At 49.5% G+C, this 21,534-nt stretch overlaps 1 protein-coding gene across 8 annotated transcripts in view; it reads right to left on the bottom strand.

Moving 5' to 3' along the window:
• The window catches only part of HMG20B (high mobility group 20B), a 282,791-nt gene that overhangs the window by 20,163 nt on the left and 241,094 nt on the right, over positions 1 to 21,534 (bottom strand). For 6 of the 8 annotated variants that reach the window (XM_073543403.1, XM_073543406.1, XM_073543404.1 and 3 more), the window contains one exon: positions 11,079 to 11,150. The exons of the other annotated variants lie outside the window; for them this stretch is intronic. In XM_073543403.1, coding sequence (XP_073399504.1) covers positions 11,079 to 11,150 — 72 coding nt within the window. The remainder of the gene's footprint in view (positions 1 to 11,078; positions 11,151 to 21,534) is intronic. 8 annotated transcript variants of the gene reach the window in all.

Below are 21,534 nucleotides of genomic sequence, written 5' to 3'. Positions count from 1 at the left end.
TTGATGGTGAAAACAGATGAAAACACAAAACACAGACAGAAAGACAGGAACTGAGCTGGAGGCCAGAGCTCAGAGCAGAGAAATCACCAGCAAGCCTACAGGGCGTTGGCTGCCTTATATCCACTCAGAGATTCCGGATGTCCAATCGCAATCCACCTGATCAGGTGACCGGTCTCTCCCATCCAAATCAGTTTTACCACCTCCTTTCACCAGCAGAGGGAGTTCATCGGACATCAAAGGTGAACGAAAAAAGGAGCTCATAACAGTACCTCCCCCTTGAGGAGGGGTCACTGAACCCTCATTCACACCACCAGGCTGATCAGGATGGGCCCGATGAAAAGCACGAACCAATCTTTCAGCATGAATATCGAATGCAGAGACCCAAGAATTATCCTCCTGGCCATAACCCTTCCACTTAACCAAATACTGGAGTCTCCGTCTAGCCAGACGAGAATCCAGTATCTTCTCAACCTCATATTCCACATTACCTTCAACCAATACAGGGTCAGGAGGTGCCACCACAGGAACGACTACAGGGTCAGGAGGTGCCACCACAGGAACGACTGGCTCAACAAACCTCTTCAACAGAGACTTATGAAACACGTTATGGATCTTAAATGTAACAGGAAGAGCCAATCGAAAAGAGACCGGATTAAGAATCTCCAAAATCTTGTAAGGTCCAATAAATCTAGGTTTAAACTTTGGAGAAGCCACCTTCATAGAGATATTCTTTGACAACCAAACCATATCACCCACCTTAAACCGGGGACCAATGGTCCTATGCAGGTTGGAAAACCGCTGGGCCTTTTCCTGGGAGAGAGACAACTTATCCACCACTTGGTCCCAAATCTGGTGCATTCTCTCCACCACAGTGTCAACACCTGGGCAGGCAGAAGGCTCCACCTGCCCTGAAGAGAATCGAGGGTGAAACCCAAAGTTACAAAAAAAAGAGACATCAAAGTGGCAGAACTAGCTCTATTATTTAAAGCAAATTCGGCCAAGGTCAAAAATTAGACCCAATCATCCTGATCAGCAGAGATAAAAATCTCAAATAAGACTCCAAAGTCTGGTTTGTTCTCTCCCTCTGCCCATTGGTCTGAGGGTGAAACGCAGAGGAGAAGGACAACTGAATTCCCAGCTTGCAACAAAGTCCTCCAAAATCTAGAAACAAACTGAAGTCCTCTGTCAGATACAATGTTCTCAGGAATCCCATGCAAGTGAACCACCTGTTGCAAAAACAAGGGCACCAACTCTGAGGAACATGGCAACTTAGGGAGTGGTACAAGATGGACCATCTTAGAGAATCTATCACAAATCACCCAAATAAGTCATTCTCTGAGAGACAGGCATATCCAAAATAAAATCCATTGAAATATGGGTCCATGGCCTCCTAGGCACCGGCAAAGGCATCAACAACCCACTAGAGCGAGAACAAGGTTTAGACCGGGAGCAAGTCCCACAGGACTGCACAAAATTCCTGACATCACGAGATAAGGCGGGCCACCAAAAAGACCGACTCACCAAATCTCTAGTACCAAAAATACCTGGATGACCAGCCAATGCGGAGCAATGAACTTCAGACATTACTCTCTTCCTTCACTGGTTAGGAACATACAATTTTCCAATGGGACAACACTCAGGTTTGTCCTCCTGAAACTCTTCCAGAGCACGTCTCAAATCGGTCGAGATGGCAGAAAGAACTACCCCCTCACCTAAGATGGTAGCAGGCTTGGTCACAATAGGAGAATCAGCAAAGAAACTTCTAGAGAGGGAGTCTGCCTTGACATTCTTAGTGCCAGGAAGAAAAGACCACAAAATCAAAATGTGTGAAAAACAAGGCCCACCTAGCCTGTCTAGGATTCAAGCGTTTGGCCGACTCAAGGTAAATCAAATTCTTGTGGTCAGTAAGGACCACGACTTGATGTTTAGCTCCCTCCAACCAATGTCTCCACTCCTCAAATGCCCATTTCATGGCTAACCGTTCCCGATTCCCCATATCATAGTTGCATTCGGATGGGGAGAACTTTTGGGAATAGAAAGCACAGGGATTCATTTTAGATGTTACCGGATCTTTTTGGGACAAAACAGCTCCTGCACCAATCTCAGAAGCGTCCACCTCTACCTGAAATGGGAGTGAGACATCAGGTTGCCGCAAAACCGAAGCAGAAGTGAACTTCCACTTCAGCTCCTGAAAGGAAGAAACAGCCTCTGGAGACCAATTCAGCACATCAGCACCCTTCTTAGTCAAATCAGTCAATGGTTTGGCAATACCAGAAAAATTAGCTATAAATTTACAATAAAAATTAGCAAAACCCAAAAACTTCTGGAGGGCCTTCAAAAGAAGTGGGCTGAACCCAATCATAAATGGCCTGTACCTTGGCCGGGTCCATTTCAATAGTTGACGGAGACAAAATAAATCCCAAAAATGAAATCCTCTGTACACCAAAAAGGCATTTCGATTCCTTAACATACAGGGAATTCTCCCTCAAAATCCCGAACACAGTCCGAACATGTTCCACATGAGAGTCCCAATCCCTGGAAAAGATCAAAATATCATCCAGATAGATGATCAAAATTTTATCCACAAAGTCCCGGAAAATATCATTCATGAAGCACTGGAAGACAGAAGGGGCATTAGTGAGCCCAAAAGGAATCACCAGGTACTCAAAATGTCTCTACGGAGTATTAAACGCTGTCTTCCATTCATCCCCATGCTTAATGCGAATAAGATTATACGCCCCCCTGAGGTCAAGCTTGGTAAACCAGCAAGCACCTTTAACTCTGGAGAATAGATCAGAAATCAGGGGTAACGGATACTGATATTTAAAAGTAATTTTGTTGAGGGAACGATAGTCAATACAAGGCCTTAATGAACCATCTTTCTTGGCCACGGAAAAAAAAACAGCACCCAAGGGTGAAGAGGATGGTCTAATATGACCCTTCTCCAACGACTCCTTAATATAAGATCGCATAGCCTCGTGCTTGGGTACAGATAAATTGAAAAGTCGACCGTTGGGAAATTTACACCCAGGGCTCAACTCAATTGCACAGTCATAACTCCTATGAGGAGGCAAAGACGCAGACTTATTCTCACTAAATACATCATAAAAATCAGCCAAATAGTCAGGAACATCATGCGACTGCGGAGAGGTGGAGAAAACAGGAGCGTCACTAAGAGCACACCGACAACCCCAACTCACCACAGACACAGATTTCCAATCCAAAACTGGATTATGGATTTGCAACCAGGGAAATCCCAGAACAATGGTATCATGCAAATTATGCAACACCAAAAATCTGCAATTTTCTTGATGGTCTGGGGCGACCCACATTACCACCTGGGTCCAAAACTGAGGTTTATTTTTCGCCAAAGGAGTAGCATCAATACCCCTCAAAGGGATAGGCGTCCGCAGAGGTGTCATAGGAAACCCACATCGTTTAGCAAAATCCAAGTCCATCAGGTTCAGAGCCGCTCCTGAATCCACAAAAGCCTTAGCGGAAAATGTGGACAGGGAGCAGATCAGAGTAATTGCCAGAAGAAACTTAGGCTGAACACCACCCACAGCAAATGTGTGTGCAAAACGTTTCTCTTGTTTAGAGCAGACAGAAATAATGAGAGGCATCTCCACAGAAAAAACACAGCTTATTACGCCTCCTGACGTTGCGCCCTAGACAAAACTATCACATTGCAAAGGTTCAGACATTTGTTCAACAGGTGGCAATATTTCTCGTGTAATTTTATGTTCACGTAAACGCCGATCAACCTGAACGGCTAATGACAGAATCGTCAAGACCAGAGGGAACAGGAAATCCCACCATAGTAATTTTTTACGGTTTCTGACAAACCCTTCCGAAAGAGAGCTGCCAAGGCACCATCATTCGAGGTAGTAAGGACCGCCCACTTTCAAAATTTTTGACAGTATGACTCTGCAGAATCCTGACTCTGGCTCAATGCCAACAGGACTTTCTCAACTTGATCAATAGCATTAGATTCATCATACAACCCCAAGGCTTGAAAAAATGCGTCCACATTAGTTAGAATAGGATCACCAGGTGTCAAAGAAAACGCCCAATCCTGGGGATCGCCGCGCAGCAAAGAGATGACAATTTTAACCTGCTGCGCAGAGCTCCCCGATGAGTTAGGCTTCAAGGCAAGAAATAATTTACAATTATTCTTAAAATTCAAAAATTTAGACCGATCCCCAAAAAACACATCAGGAGTAGGAATCTTTGGTTCGGCAGCATGTGAATGAGCAAGATAGGTGGAAATTCCCCGCACTTCAGCAGCGAGCTGCTCCACACGATCAGACAATTGCTTAATCTCCATTAAGAAAAAAAAAAAAATTCCTCCTACGGCCCCAGAGAAAAAGAAAAAATATCCATATAAAAAAAAATTGACACTTTTTTTTTTTTTTTTTTTTTTAAATTCCTTCCTGCTATTGAGTACCATAGAATCTGCGGTATGGTTGGTGATTCTGTTATGAATGAGTCACCGGAGGAAAAAACAAAAATACAAGCTAAGTCCAGAAAACGGGAGAGGTTGGTAGCTAGCGGATTGCAGACCCCTGATCATATTCACTCCAACCAACAGTAGCCGTGGAGTGTTCCTACGGTGATCCTAGACACCTCGTCACAGCCGGAGAACTACATAAGCCTAAAGAAAGGGGAAATCTAAACTGCCCCAGAGCAGACCCCAAAGCAATAGACAGCCCCCAACATGTATTGACGGTGAAAACAGATGAAAACACAAACACAGACAGAAAAACAGGAAATGAACTGGAGGCCAGAGCTCAGAGTAGAGAAAACACCAGCAACCCTACAGGGCGTCGGCTGCCTTATATCCACTCAGATTCTGGATGTCCAATCGCAATCCACCTGATCAGGTGACAGGTCTCTCCCATCCAAATCAGTTTTACCACCTCCTTTCACCAGCAGAGGGAGTTCATCAGACATCAAAGGTGAACAAGAAAATGAGCTCATAACAGCGTTTGGAGAGCCCCTGTGTGCCTAAACATTGGAGCTCCCCACAAGTGACCACATTTTGGAAACTAGACCCCCCAAGGAACTTATCTAGATGCATAATGATCACTTTGAACCCCCAGGTGCTTCACAAATTGATCTGTAAAAAAAAAAAAAAAAAAAAAAAAAGTACTTTTTTTTTCACAAAAATTTTCTTTTAGCCTCAGTTTTTTTCATTTCCACATGGGCAACAGGATAAAATGGATCCTAAAATTTGTTGAGCAATTTCTCCTGAGTACACAGATACCTCATATGTGGTCATAAACCACTGTTTGGGCGTACGGCAGGGTCCAGAAGGGAAGGAGCACCATTTGACTTTTTGAATGGAAAATTAGCTCCAATCGTTATCGGACACCATGTCGCGTTTGGAGAGCCCCTGTGCACCTAAATATTGGAGCTCCCCCACAAGTGACCCCATTTTGGAAACTAGACCCCTTATGGAACTTATCTAGATGTGTAGTGAGCACATTGAACCCCCAAGTGCTTCACAAAAGTTTATAACACAGAGCAGTGAAAATAAAAAAAAAAATTTCCTCAAAAATGATTTTTTAGCACGCTATTTTTAATTTTCACAAGACTAACAGGAGAAATTGGACCACAAACGTTTTTGTCCAGTTTGTCCTGAGTACGCTAGTACCCCATATGTGGGGGGGAACCACTGTTTGGGCGCACGGCAGGGCTCAGAAGGGAAGGAGCAACATTTGACTTTTTGAAATGCAAATTACTTCTAATCGTTAGCAGACACCATGCCGTGTTTGGAGAGCCCCTGTGTATATAAACATTGGAACTCCCCCACAAATGACCCCATTTTGGAAACTAGACCCCCTAAGGAACTTATTTAGATGCATAGTGAGCACATTGAACCCCCAAGTACTTCACAAAAGTTTATAATGCAGAGCCGTGAAAATAAAAAAAAAATTTTTCCTCAAAAATATTTTTTTTAGTGTGCAATTTTTTATTTTCACAAGGGTAACAGGATAAATTGGACCCCTAAAGTTGTTGTCCAGTTTGTCCTGAGTACGCAGGTACCCCATATGTGGGTGGGGACCACTGTTTGGGTACACGTCGGGGCTCGGAAGGGAAGTAGTGACATTATGAAATGCTGACCTTGATGGAATGGTCTGCGGGCATCATGTTACATTTGCAGAGCCCCTGATGTACCTAAACTGTGGAACTCCCCACAAGTGACCCCATTATGGAAACTCTACCCCCCAAGGAACTTATCTAGATGTGTGTTGATCACCTTGAACCCCCAAGTGCTTCACAGAAGTTTATAATGCAGAGCCGTGAAAATAAAAAATATATTTTTTTTCCTCAAACAAAATGATTTTTAGCAAGCAATTTTTTTTTTTACAAGGGTACCAGGATAAATTGAACCCCAAAAGTTGTTGTCCAGTTTGTCCTGAGTACGCTGGTACCCCATATATGGGGGGAACCATTGTTTGGGCACCCGTAAGGGCTCGGAATGGAAGTAGTGACGTTTTGAAATGCAGACTTTAATGGAATGGTCTGCGGTCATCGTTACGTTTGCAGAGCCCCTGATGTGCCTAAACAATAGAAACCCCCCACAAGTGACCCCATTTTGGAAACTAGACCCCCCAAGGAACTTATCTAGATGCCTGGTGAGCACTTTGAACCCCCAAATGCTTCACAGAAGTTTATAACGCAGAGACGTGAAAATAAAAAAAAAAAATTTTCCACAAAAATATTTTAGCCCCCAATTTTTTATTTTCCAAAGGGTACCAGGAGAAATTAGACCCCCAAAGTCGTGCAATTGTTCCTGAGTACGCTGATATCCCATATGTTGGGGTAAACCACTGTTTGGGCATACGTCAGGGCTTGGAAGGGTGGGAGCACCGTTTGACTTTTTGAACGCAAAATTGGCTGGAATCAATGGTTGCACCATGTCGCGTTTGGAGACCCCCCCCGTGATGTGCCTAAACAGTGGAAACCCCTCAATTCTAACTTCAGCCCTAACCCCAACACATCCCTAACCCTAATCCCAACCCAAACCATAACCCTAACCCCAAAACACCCCTAACCCTAATCCCAACCCTAACCACAAGCCTAACCCCTTAATGTCCAATGACGGACACAGTCCGTCATCAGACATTTCCCCTGCTTTGATGAGGGCTCCGGCGCTGAGCCTGCATCAAAGTCGGGACATGTCAGCTGTTATGAACAGCTGACATGTGCCCGCAATAGGCGCGAGCGGAATCTCCGTCCGCCCGCGCCTATTAACTAGTTAAATGCCGCTGTCAAACACTGACGGTGGGCATTTAAATAGCATTTCCGGCCGCCGGGCCGGAAATGACGTCATCGCCGACCCCCGTCACGTGATCAGGGGTCGGCGTCATGTTGCCTGGACAACCAGAGGTCTCTATGAGACCTCTATGGTTGTTCCAGGTATATGGCTTTCAGCGCCACCCGGTGGTCGGCGCTGAAAGCACAGCAGAAAATCTGCTACATATGAGCGATCTGCACATCGCCCATATGTAGCAGAGCCGATCGGGTTGCGCAAGCTTCTAGCCTCCTATGGAGGCTATTGAAGCATGCCAAAAGTAAAAAAAAAAAAAAAAAAAAAAAGTTTTAAAAAAAAATTAAAAAAAACCTAAAGTTCAAATCACCCCCCTTTTGCCCCAATCAAAATAAAACAGTAAAAAAAAAATCCCACATACACATATTAGGTATCACCGCGTTCAGAATCGCACGATCTATCAATAAAAAAACCATTAACCCGATCGCTAAACGGCGTAGCGAGAAAAAAATTCAAAACGCCAGAATTACGTTTTTTTGGTCACCAAGACATTGCATTAAAATGCAATAACGGGCGATCAAAAGAACGTATCTGCACAAATGTGGTATCATTAAAAACGTCAGTCCGGCACAGAAAAAATAAGCCCTCACCCGACCCCAGATCATGAAAAATGGAGACGCTACGGGTCTCGGAAAATTGCGCAAATTTTTTTTTTTTTTTTTTTAGCAAACGTTGGAATTTTTTTTCACCACAGATAAAAGAGGACATAGACATGTTTGGTGTCTATGAACTCGTAATGACCTGGAGAATCATAATGGCAGGTCAGATTTAGCATCTAGTGAACCTAACAAAAAAGCCAAGCAAAAAACAAGTGTGGGATTGCACTTTTTTTGCAATTTCACCGCACTTGGAATTTTTTTCCCGTTTTCGAGTACACAATATGGTAAAACCAATGATGTAATTTAAAAGTACAATTCGTCCCGCAAAAAATAAGCCCTCACATGGCCATATAAACGGAAAAATAAAAAAGTTATGGCTCTGGAAAGAAGGGGAGGGAAAAATGAAAATGTAAAACCAAAAATAACCCTGGTCGTTAAGGGGTTAACCCTAATTCCAACCCTAACCCCAATTTCAACCCTAACCCTCTTTCCAAACCCTAACCCTCGTTCCAAACCCTAACCCTCGTTCCAAACCCTAACCCTCGTTCCAAACCCTAACCCTCGTTCCAAACCCTAACCAGAACGGAAAAATAAAAATTTCTTTATTTTTCTTAGTTGTTGCTGCCTTTGTGGGTGATAATCGGGGGGTTTATTTACTTTTCATTCTATTTTGATCACTGTGAGTTTATCACAGTGATCAAAATGAATGAAAGGAAATTGCAGCCGGCGGGCGCACTGCGCATGTGCCCGCCATTTTCCAATATGGCGGCGCCCATGGTCCGGGACACCGGGAGCCATAGCGGCACTCTGAGTACTGGGGGGTGGGAGGGGGGCGGAGGGGGGAGCGGAGGGAAGGCGGGGGGGCAGATGATGACAGCGGCGGCACATCGCCGCTGTCTTTCAGTGGCGGGGGGCAGATCTCCCCCGTTAACCGGGGGTGGGGGGTCGGATCGGTGTCACCAGCCATGTCCGATGCTACAGCAGCGTCGGCCATGGCTGGATTGTAATATTTCATCAATTTTCATTGATGAAATATTACTATCGCTCTGATTGGCTGTTTCACTTTTAACAGCCAATCAGAGCGATCGCAGCCACGAGGGGCGAGGCCACGCCCCCTCGTGGTTAAGTACAAAGCCCCCTGTATCTGCGGGTTGGGTGACCTTTCAGTGACCTAGGTCACCCGACCCGCAGGGGGGCTTTGAAGTCATGACACTGGGTATGCGTCATTGGTCGGAATGGCACAGACTTTCATGACGCATACGCTGTGTCACTGGTCGGGAAGGGGTTAATAAATTTGCTCTACCTGCCACAGACAGGAATAGTTTCTTCCATGCTCCAATTTTTTGTTGAAACTTATTGATAAGTGGGGGTAAGATTAAGCAGTTCATATTCCTCCAATTTAGCCGAGACCACAATGCCCAAATATTTAAACTCCCTAACCACCCTCAAAGAGGTCCCAGGGTCTAGCGTCAGGGGAGCAGCAGAGTCCACTGGAAGCAACACGATTTATCCCAGTTGATAGTCAGTCCAGAAATAGAGCCGAATTTACCAATAACTGCCATAGCCGAACTCAGGGAGTCGCTCGGGTCAGCCAGAAACAGCAGCACATCAGCCGCGTATAAAGCCACTTTCTCTACGTGGCAGCCATATTGGAATCCCCGGATATCCGTAGTACCCCGAATCTTTGCCGCTAACGGCTCTACCGCAATCGCAAACAGCAGGGGGGACAGGGGACACCCCTGCCTCGTTCCCCTATATAGGGAGAAACTCTCAGACAGCAAACCATTAACCCGTATTTTAGCACTAGGGGATGTACATAGCAAACGCACCCAACTCACAAACTGATCACCAAATCCCATGGTTCTCATTACCGCCCACAAATACCTCCACTCCACACTGTCGAACGCCTTAGCGTCATCTAGGGAAACTATTACCCTCTGTCCCACATTATCCGCCCTCGCCTGCATGTTTAAGTATAATCGCCGGAGATTTATAGCTGTGGATTTATTGGGCATAAACCCTGACTGGTTTTGGTGAATTAGGGATTCGATGACCTTGTTACGTCGGTTCGCCAGCATTTTGGCCAATAACTTAATGTCAGTGGTCAACAAAGAGATCGGACGATATGAAGCTGGGTCCGTCAAATCTTTTCCCTGCTTTGGTAGGACAATTATCGCCTCTCGCATGGAACGGGGCAGCTCCCCCCCCGCCAAACCCGCAGAGTAAACCTCCTTCAACTTGGGAAGCAACACCTCCTTGTATTTTTTGCAGACTTCCCCTGGGATACCGTCCCCCCCGGGGCCCTGTCACTAGGTACAGAGGCCAGAGCTGCCTCAAGTTCCTCCATATCAAAGGGCTCCTCAAGAAGCCTCTGCTCCACTAGTGTGAGTCGTGGAAGCTGCACCCCCCACTAAAAAGTTATCAATTTCCTCCTCCGACTGCTGCACGTGAGACTGGTACAGATTGGAGTAAAATCCCATCATCACGTCCAGTATGGCCCTACTGCCTGTATGCTCACATCAGTCTTTCCCCTTTAATTTAGCAATATACGCCGATTCCCTTTGGGCCGCCACCACCCTGGACAGAAGGTGACCCGCTCTCTCTCCCTCCTCGAAAAAATTCATTGTGCAGAACAGCCTTTTCCTCTCTGCAGTTTTCATAGTCATATTACAAACCTCTCTGCGCTGATCTCAAACGGTCCCGGGCCTCAGGGGTTTGCTCCTCAATTAGTACCGCCTCTGCACCCTCTAATGACCTAATCAATTCCTGTTCTCTCCTGCCCGTCTTGGTCTTAACTAGCGATATGTCTTTAATGCACAGCCCTCTAAAGCAGGCCTTCATGGTTTCCCATACCATTAATACCGAGGCCGAGCCCATATTAATTTTAAAGAACTCCGTCAGGTCAGCCCCCACATGGCCGTCCAGATCAATCAGCTGGAGCCAGAACGGATTTAGCCTCCACAGGGGTCTCCTGGAAAATTCAGAGCCCTTCCCCTGAAGCACCACACACATAGGTGAGTGATCCGACAGAGTTCTAGCCAAATAAGTTACCTCACCCACTAGACTTAACATCGGACCATTCCCCAGAGCCAGATCAATCCTGGACAGTGAGGCAGAGGCGGACGAAAATCGTAGTTACTTACCGATAACGGTATTTCTCTGATCCCATGACGGCACCAAGGAGAGAGAGGGATCCGCCTTCAGGGACAGGAAACCTACAGATGAAAAAGGCGGTACCTCTCTCCCACATCAGTTGGTTTACAGAGCATTACACAGAACTCTGAGCTGCAACTCAAACTGTTATAAAAAATCCAACATTAATCAAATTAAGCTTAACAAAGGCACCGCGTGGCTAAGTAGTAACACTAACTAACTCACTCTTATGTGCACACCTGTGTGTGTGAAAGGGAGGGGATGTACGGGTGCCGTCATGGGATCAGAGAAATACCGATATCGGTAAGTAACTACGATTTTCTCTTTCCCCCATGACGGCACCACGGAGAGAATTACAAAGATTGTACATCTAGGGAGGGTCCACCGCCTCCAGAACCCTTTTCCCAAAGGTGAGATCTGAAGAAGAGGTCAAGTCTAGATGGTAATGTTTGAAAAATGTAGAGGGGGAAGACCAAGCTCTACATATCTGATCTATTGAAGCGCCGGCTTTCTCTGCCCAGGATGATGCCACTGCCCTGGTTGAATGGGCCCTTACGTCCTCTGGGATGGCCGCCCCGCAGGAGGAGTAGGATAAGGTGATGGCTTCTCTTATCCACCTCGCCAGTGTGGACTTCGATGCTTTCTGCCCCTTCCGAGGACCCTGAAAACAGACAAACAGTGCCCTATCCTTCCTAAATTCCCTCGTGGTTGTCAAATATTGGACCAGGCATCTTTTACATCTAAAGTGTGTAACATCTCTTCTGTTTTGTTTTTGGGATCGGGACAGAAAGAGGGTAGGGAGATTTCCTGAGTCCTATGAAAGTGTGAAGACACTTTGGGGAGATACGCTGGATCAGTTCTAAGAATTACCCTATCATCCAGGATTTGCGTGAAGGGTGAGTGGGCTGACAAAGCTTGTAAATCACTAACGAGGCGGGCAGAAGTTAAGGCCACTAGGATGGAGGTCTTAGCTGACAATATTTTTAAGGGAATTTCTGTTAGGGGTTCGAAGGGAGAATTGCTTAGAGCATTTAGCACTAGGTTTAGATCCCAGGATGGGGTGGTGTGTAGAGGGATCGGTCTAGATCTACTTGAGGCTCTAATGAATCTCTTAACCCATCTATTTTTGGCTAGGTCGTGGTTATACAAAGCTCCCAAGGCCGCCACCTGTACTTTAAGGTGCTGGTAGCTAACCCCTTCTCCAACCCCCTTTGTAGAAATTCCAGAATTTTATCTACAGGGATTTCGCCCGTTGAGTCGGAACATGACACTGATATGAATTTCTTCCACACTTTGCCATATGCTTTGGTGGTTACTGGCTTTCTACTCTGTAGTAGCGTGGTTACCAAGTTTGATGAGAAGCCCCTGATGCTTAGGAGCTCCCTCTCAAAAGCCAAGCTGTCAAGTGTAGGTTTTTTTATGTGTGGGTGATAAACTGGACCCTGGCATAACAGGTCTGGATTTTCTGGTAGAACCCAGGGGTCTGTCACGGACATTCTTCTCAGCCAGGATAACCAAATTCTCAGTGGCCAGAAGGGCGTTATTACCACTACTGTCGCCTTGTCTTCCCGTATTTTCCTCAGTACTAAGGGAATGAGAGATATTGGGGGGAAGGCGTAGGCCAGATGATAATCCCAGGGTATCGTGAAGGCGTCTAGGGCTACTGGGCCCCCCGGGGATCGATTGAGCAGAAGGTCTCCAGCTTCCGGTTCTGACTGTTCGCAAATAAGTCTATCTCTGGTTGACCCCAGAGTTTCACGATCTGGTTGAAGACTAACCAGCTTAGTTCCCACTCCCCCTGTTTTAGACGTGTCCTGCTTAAGAAGTCTGCCGTTAGATTTTCTGAACCTTTTATGTGAAGGGCTGTCAGGGATTCTAGATTGTGTTCTGCCAGGTGGAAGATGTACTTTGTTACCTCCATTAGTGGTTGAGACCTGGTACCCCCTGTTACGGTGTGCTAGCGCAAAAGGGGAAAGAAGGACGTACCCGAGAGTGGACCCTCTGGGTCACGGCTCCAGAGCCCCAGAAGGCGAGTGCCCAGGTGAAGACCACCCCCTATACAGGGAGCGTTAGGGCCAGGCCCCCAGGAGATAGAAACGCGACAGCCGGAACCAAAGGGGCGACAGGGTTAGTTTACCGGAGAGGCGGAGTACCGAACGGGTAGAGCGCAGCGACACACGGAGATCTGATGATGCACAGGACTGGAGAGCCAGGAAGGGAGGCCAGGACTGGAACTGCAAACAAAAGAGGTATAATGAAGCACCCAGAAAAGAGGGAAGACACACGGCAGGTAGGGTGAGGTGAGGGAGAGCAGGCGACAGACGGAGTAGCGAGGCAGGAGACCCAGGAAGCACGGGAAGCAAGGAGTAGCGGCGGGGAACAGAGGACAGAGCGGAGAGCACAGGGGTAGTACGGGCAGCGCAGACAGGAGGGAAGAGAAGGGGCCTGAGACACAATGAACGCCGTACAAGACAGGCGTCACCGCATGCAATAACCAGGCGTCTTACCTGAGGAGACGCTGAACACAAATAGCGGTGGGCGCCGCCATCTTGGGGGCGGAGCCAGCGCGTCAGACGCCGAGGGAGCCGGAGGCCAGGCGCGGGAGCGCGCTGGGAAGCAGGAGCGTGCCGGCCGGAGCGCGCAGGGGAGAAGGCAGAGCCAGAAGGTGTAACAGTGCCCCTCGCTCCCAATATTGGAGAGAAACCATCTCATAATGCGGGGAGCATTAATATTTTCCTGAGGTTCCCAAGATCTCTGCTCGGGGCCGAAACCCTTCCAATCAATCAAAAACAGAGTCTTTCCTTTAACAGTCTTTCTAGCCAAAATATCTCGTACCACAAAGGTGTTCTCTGAGCTACAAGACTAGGAGACTAGAGAAGGAGCAGCATGGAAGTGGTTGAACACTGCTGGTTTAAGAAGAGATACATGGAAAATGTTGGGAATCTTTAGAGAGGCGGGTAGCCTCAACTTGAAGGCTACGTCATTGATGCGACTCAAAACCTCAAAGGGACCAATGTAACGAGGACCTAACTTGTAGGAGGGAATTTTTAACCTTATATATCGAGAAGCTAACCAAACCTTATCCCCGGGACGATACGGGGGAGCGTCTAGCCGTCTCTTGTCGGCATACCGCTTCATTCTGAGACTGGCATTCTCAAGAGCCCCTTTGGTCTCCCTCCAGATCTGAGAGAAGTCCACAGACAAGGAATCCGCTGCCGGCACACCCGAGGTGGGGAATACGGGAAGTGGAATGCCGGGGTGTTGACCAAAAACCACAAAAAAGGGAGATTTGGAGGAAGCCTCACTTGGGTGATTGTTGTAGGCAAACTCTGCCCAAGGAAGAAGGGAGGCCCAGTCGTCCTGATGAGCGTTGGAAAAATGCCGAAGGTAAGATGTTAGTACCTGGTTGACTCTCGACTTGTCCATTAGACTGAGGGTGATAGGCAGAGGAGAAATCCAACGGGCTGGTTGGTACTGGTAACGGATGCAGGAGTCCTAGAGGAGAATGTCGAGGGACCTTGTTCCGGGACAAGACGGACAGGAGGCGACGAAATCTTGGACATCCTTGCAAAGCGAAGGCCACCAGTAATGGCGAGAGACAAATGAGTCTTTTTAACTCCGACATGTCCGGAGAATTTAGATGAATGACTCCAGCGAAGAACCTTTAATCTGTCTCCACTTCGAACAAAGGTCTTACCAGATGGTGGGGAGACCAGGCTTAATGGAGCTACGGAAAGGATCTTGGTGGGATCGATAAGATGGACTGGACCCTCCTCCTTGACAGACAGGAATGACCGTGAAAGAGCATCCGCCTTGATGTTCTTCTCCCCGGGTCGGAAGTGGAGTTCAAAGTCAAATCTCTCGAAAAACAGTGACCATCTAGCTTGACAAGGGTTGAGCCTCTGGGCGGATTGGAGATAGACTAGGTTCTTGTGATCCGTAAAAATGATGAACGGATGGAGGGCTCCCTCGAGGAGGTGGCGCCATTCTTCAAGAGCCATCTTTATGGCCAGGAGTTTTCTATCTCCAACCGCATAATTACGTTCGGGAGCGGAAAAAGCCTTGGAAAAGAATCCGCAGGTGAGAGTGCGACCCGAAGATGATTTCTGCAGAAGAACTGCTCCAGCTCCCACAGAGGATGCGTCAACCTCAAGGATGAATGGCCTGCTGGCATCCGGGCGATGGAGTACTGGGGATTTAGCGAATTCTTGCTTCAGGGTTTTGAAGGCAGCCTCGGCATCAGAGGGCCAGTGACTGGGATCGGCTCCTTTGCGGACAAGAGCTGAGATGGGTTTTGTCAAAGAGGAGAAATGCGGGATAAATTGCCTGTAATAATTGACAAAACCCAAAAACCTTTGAATTGCCTTCACTCCGAGGGGACGTGGCCATTTAAGAACTGCGGAGACCTTCTCAGGATCCATCTCCAATCCGGAGTTTGAGACGATGTAACCAAAAAACGGCAAGGAAGTCTGCTCAAAGAGACACTTCTCTAATTTGGCAAAAAGGTGGTTTTCTCTGAGACGTAGAAGAACTTGGCGAACGTCTCGCCGATGGGTAGCCAGATCGGGTGAGAAGACCAAAATGTCGTCCAGGTAGACCACGACACAGGAGTAAAGGAGATCCCGAAAGACATCATTAACGAGTTCCTGGAATACGGCAGGTGCGTTGCACAACCCAAAGGGCATAACCAAATACTCGTAGTGTCCATCACGCGTGTCAAACGCCGTCTTCCACTCGTCCCCAGAGCGTATGCGAACCAAATTGTAGGCTCCTCGAAGATCCAGCTTTGTAAACACCCGTGCCCCCCTCAGGCGATCAAAAAGTTCAGAGATGAGTGGTAGGGGGTATTTGTTCTTCACCGTAATTTGATTCAAGCCTCGATAATCGATGCACGGGCGCAGGGATCCGTCTTTCTTCTTTACGAAAAAGAAGCCCGCTCCCGCAGGAGACGAAGATTTCCGAATGAAGCCTCTAGCCAAATTGTCTCGGATGTATTCAGACATGGCGTCGGTCTCTGCCAGGGAGAGAGGATAAATCCTTCCACGAGGCGGGGTGGTACCAGGAACAAGTTCAATAGGACAGTCGTAGGAACGGTGCGGAGGAAGAGTCTCAGCTTCTTTTTTATCAAAAACATCCAAAAAGTCATGGTACACCGTCGGCAAACCAGGGGGAACAAGGGAAGGACTGGGGACACCTACGGGAGGCACCGACAGCAGACACTGAGTCTGACAAGACTCCCCCCAGTGCAAGATGTTGCCACTATGCCAATCTAAGGTGGGCTCGTGAAGCCGCAGCCAAGGGAGCCCTAGCAGGATAGGATGGGAAATTCCTGCCAGGACGTAGAACGTAATTTTTTCCTTGTGCAGCGCCCCTACCTGCAACTCTACTTCATGAGTAACCAGAGTAACGGTCTCTAGCAGGGGTCGACCATCTACGGAAGCGAGAATTTGTGGGTTTTGCAGGGCCCTTACGGGAACGGAAAGTCTATTAACCTCCTCTAGCCTTATAAAATTTCCGGCGGCACCCGAGTCCACATAGGCCACCAGGGATGCCCGCTTCCCACCAACATGCAAGAGGACAGACAAAGTGAGGGGAAGAGAGGTATCACGTACACCTAGGGAGGCCTCTCTTACCTGGCCTAGGTGGAGAAGTTTTCCGGACGCTCTGGGCAAGCTCGGATGAGATGGGAGCCACTACCGCAGTAGAAACATTGACCATGGAGGCTCCTCTCCTTGCGACGCTGGTCAGAGAGCTTTATGCGGTCCACCTGCATAGGCTCGGGCGCCGGGGATGAAGGAAGGCTCCTGGAACGGGGACTGGGTGGCCTGCGGACAGAAGAGAATGGACGAGAGACCCTTCTCTCCCTGGCCCGCTCCTGAAACCGGAGATCAATACGAGTGGCTAAGGAGATCAAGTCCTTCAGAATTGTTGGGGTGTCGCGACCTGCAAGCTCGTCCTTTATACGGCTCGAAAGACCTCGCCAAAAAGCGCCGACCAGGGCCTCGTTATTCCAGCCTAAGTCGGAGGAAAGGGTCCTAAACTGAATAGCGTACTGGCCTACAGTTAGGGAAACCTTGGCATAAATTAAACAAAGCCTCAGTGGTGGAGGCTAAACGGCCCGGCTTATCAAAAACCCGCCGAAAAGTCTCAAGAAAAACAGAAAGCTGGGTGACTACCGGGTCATCACGCTCCCAGAGGGGATTGACCCAAGCCAAAGCATCCCCATCTAGATGGGGGATGATGAAGGCCACTTTGGCTCGGTCCGTGGGGTATTGCTGGGGCAGCAGCTCAAAATGGAGGCGGCACTGATTTATAAAACCCCGACATGATTTGGGGTCACCGCTAAACCGGGGTGTCTTGGCTAACCGCGGAGGGGGATGGGAAACCGCAGTGGAGGGCGCAGATGCAGCCGCGTGCAGGGCGAGCAACCGACCATCCACCGAAGCCATGTAGCTGAGGATGTGTGACTGGGTGTCTCGCTGCTGAGCCAATTTCTGTTGTAAACCCGCCAACTGGGCGGCGTTACCAGGGTCCGACGACTGGAGAGCAGAGAGACGCGAGTCCATCGTTTTCATGAAGGACATCATAAGTGTCTGGTTCTCCCGGAGAAAAACTAACACTTTCTGAGCAGCCGTGGCTCCAGCGGGGTCCATGGCCTGGTTATTCTGTTACGGTGTGCTAGCGCAAAAGGGGAAAGAAGGACGTACCCGAGTGTGGACCCTCTGGGTCACGGCTCCAGAGCCCCCGAAGGCGAGTGCCCAGGTGAAGACCACCCCTATACAGGGAGCGTTAGGGCCAGGCCCCCAGGAGATTGGTTCCGGCTGTCGTGGTTCTAAGGGGCGACAGGGTTAGTTTACCGGAGAGGCGGCACAGGCGGAGTACCGAACGGGTAGAGCGCAGCGACACACTGAGATCTGACGATGCACAGGACTGGAGAGCCAGGAAGGGAGGCCAGGACTGGAACTGCAAACAAAAGAGGTATAATGAAGCACCCAGAAAAGAGGGAAGACACACGGCAGGTAGGGTGAGGTGAGGGAGAGCAGGCGACACAGACGGAGTAGCGAGGCAGGAGACCCAGGAAGCACGGGAAGCAAGGAGTAGCGGCGGGGGACAGAGGACAGAGCGGAGAGCACAGGGGTAGTACGGGCAGCGCAGACAGGAGGGAAGAGAAGGGGCCTGAGACACAATGAACGCCGTACAAGACAGGCGTCACCGCATGCAATAACCAGGCGTCTTACCTGAGGAGACGCTGAACACAAATAGCGGTGGGCGCCGCCATCTTGGGGGCGGAGCCAGCGTGTCAGACTACCCAGGAGGCTGCGCGCTGCGTGCCAGACGCCGAGGGAGCCGGAGGCCAGGCGCGGGAGCGCGCTGGGAAGCAGGAGCGCGCCGGCCGGAGCGCGCAGGGGAGAAGGCAGAGCCAGAAGGTGTAACACCCCCCTGGTGGTTTAGGTATGCTACCACTACCTGGTTGTCCGAGAAGACCCTTATGTGATGGGAACGTAGTGAATCTAGAAAATAAACGAGGGCTAGTTTCACTGCCAGCAGCTCTTTCATATTGGAGGAAGCGTACTGTCACGCAGTGCTCACCTGGGGGCGGGATCTCTGTCCCGACGTCATCTCTTCCGGAGCCGCGGTCACTCCGGGGGTCCCGTCGGGTGCGCACGCGCAGCTCTCGTCCTCGGGTCTCCTCCTACATGTCACGTTTGCGCGCTCCTGTCAGTGCTGTATAGGGCTCGGTCCTCTCTATGGTAATGGAGGTCCTGACCCGGAACCAGTAGTAGTCATGTGCTATATCAGACGACCTCCCCCTATGGTAGGTGCCTGATTATTGTTGTGCTTCCTGGCTTGGTCTGCCGTGTCCCTGCCTGGCTGTGCGCTGTATTCAGGTCCCCTGCCTTGCACTCTGTTGTGCCTCTTGGCACACGCTCTGAATCTGCACTCTGCTTTGTACTTGGTTGTGCCTCCTAGCATACGCTCTGACCCTGTGCTCTGTCTCGTACTCGGTTGTGCCTCCTGGCACACACTCTGATTCCGTGCTCTGTCTTATACTCAGTTGTGCCTCCTGGCACATGCTCTGATCCTGTACTCAGTCTCTTACTCTGTTGTGCCTCCTGGCACACCTACCAATCCTGCGCTCTGTCTTATGCTCAGTTGTGCTCTCTGGCACACACCCTGCTCCTGTACTCTGTTACACCTCCTGGCACACCTGCTGCCTGACTCAGTGCTCTGACGTGCTCCTTGCACGCATCCTGCTTCACTCACACCCGGACGAACGAAGTCTCTGTATACCACGTGTTCCCGTGTCCATGCTTTACACGTTCCTGCAGACACACTCACCCACTCGTGTCTCCTGTGAGCCGGCCGCCTGGTGCCAGCAGTCGTGGTGCCTCACCCCCTGGGGCTTGCCACTGACACTCCCTGTATAGGGGGTGGTCTTCACTAGGTCAGCTCGCCCTGGGAGGGTTGGTGTCATGACCCAGGGGGTCCACTCCAGGAGTCGTCACAGTATAATCAGGCCATGGACCCTGCTGGTACCACCACCTCCATCCAAAAGGAACTGGTGTTCCTACGGGAGAGTCAGACCAGGATTATGGCCTTTTTGAAATCCATGGAGTCCCGTTTGTCGGCCATACAATCCGTTTCTGCCCAGTCCTCGGCCCCGCACCCGATGCCGCGCCTCGGCAAGCCACCCCGATACAGCGGGGACCCTAAGTTTTGTCGAGGATTTCTGAACCAATGCCGGTTACATTTTGAGCTTTTGCCGCAGCACTATCCCACTGAGCGCGCCCAAATTGCTTTTATTGTTTCACACTTAGAGGGGGAGGCGTTAGCATGGGTGAACCCCCTCTGGGAGCGCAATGACCCACTCGTCTCTCAGCTTTCCACCTTTTTGGACACCTTCCGCAAGGTGTTCGACGAGCCGGGTCGGCTGGCCTCTATCACCGAGTCCCTATTTAACCTCCATCAGGGTACGTTACCGGTGGGACAATATGCCATCCGTTTTCGTACCTTGGCCTCCGAACTCTGTTGGAACGAGGCTCTCGTAGGGATCTTTTGGCATGGCCTGTCCGGTCGGATCAAAGACGTACTGGCAGGTCGGGATACCCCCACCTCTTTAGAGGATCTGATCTCTCTGGAGACACGCATTGACCTGCGGTTTCAGGAACGTGCCCGTGAATTAGCCAGAGAGAGGAGCTCCTCTCACCTCCTCCGTTCCTGCTCCAAGAAGCCGGGAAACTTCTCCACCTAGGGTTGATAGGAGAGGCCTCCCTAGGTGTACGTGATTCCTCTCCTCCCCTGCTCGTGTCTGTATTATTGAATCTCGGTGCCAAGCGTTATTCTGAGGAGGCTTTTCTGGATTCTGGCGCGGAGGGGAATTTTATCACACTCTAGGCGGTTAAAAAATACCGGATTCCTGTCAGATCCCTGGAGACTCCTCGGTCGATTGTTTCGGTCAATGGTACATCCGTGCAGGAGACCGTTACCCAGGCCACCGAAGAGATCGAGCTGCAGATTGGAGCCCTGCACCTGGAGAAGATCTCCTTCCTCGTCTTGTCTACCATGTCTTACACACTTCTTCTAGTCCTCCCTTGGCTACGGACTCATGAGCCAACCCTGGACTGGCGGTCAGGCGAGATACTCCAGTGGGGACCATTCTGTCAGGAGAAGTGCCTGTTGCCCGTCCGTCCGATGAACTCTGCCGGTCCATCCCCGGCACCTACAGGTCTGCCGTCGGCTTACTGGTCCTTTGCAGATGTCTTCGACAAGAAGGAGGCAGAGACTCTGCCCCTCCATCGGCCATATGACTGTCCGATTGACCTCATTCCTGGTTCTACGCCACCCAGGGGTAGGATATACCCGCTATCCCCTGCTGAGACCCAAGCTATGTCTGACTATATCCAGGAGAACCTTGCGAGAGGTTTTATCCGTAAGTCCTCCTCGCCCGCTGGAGCGGGATTTTTCTCTGTAAAAAAGGACGGCTCCCTCCGTCCTTGCATAGACTACCGAGGCCTGAACGATATCACGGTCAAGAACAAGTACCCATTGCCATTGATCCCAGAGCTCTTTGACCGACTTAGAGGAGCTCGAATTTTCACCAAACTGGATCTTCGTGGGGGCTACAACTTGATCCGCATTCGTTCCGGGGATGAGTGGAAGACCGCCTTTAACACCAGAGATGGTCACTACGAGTACTTGGTCATGCCCTTCGGCCTCTGCAATGCCCCAGCGGTGTTCCAGGAGTTCGTGAATGACGTCTTCCGGGATATGCTGTACTCCTGCGTGGTAGTCTATCTGGATGACATCCTCGTTTTTTCTCCAGACCTCTCCGCCCACAGAAAGAACGTGCGTCAAGTCCTCCAGCGCCTGAGGGAGAACCGCCTTTATGCCAAGCTCGAGAAATGTGCCTTCGAGCAAACGTCCCTGCCATTCTTGGGGTACATT

Source organism: Dendrobates tinctorius, unplaced genomic scaffold, assembly GCF_039654945.1.
Source record: "Dendrobates tinctorius isolate UK_male_01 unplaced genomic scaffold, ASM3965494v1 ptg000132l, whole genome shotgun sequence".
Classification (NCBI taxonomy): domain Eukaryota; kingdom Metazoa; phylum Chordata; class Amphibia; order Anura; family Dendrobatidae; genus Dendrobates; species Dendrobates tinctorius.
This window is presented reverse-complemented; position numbering and strand designations above follow the sequence as displayed.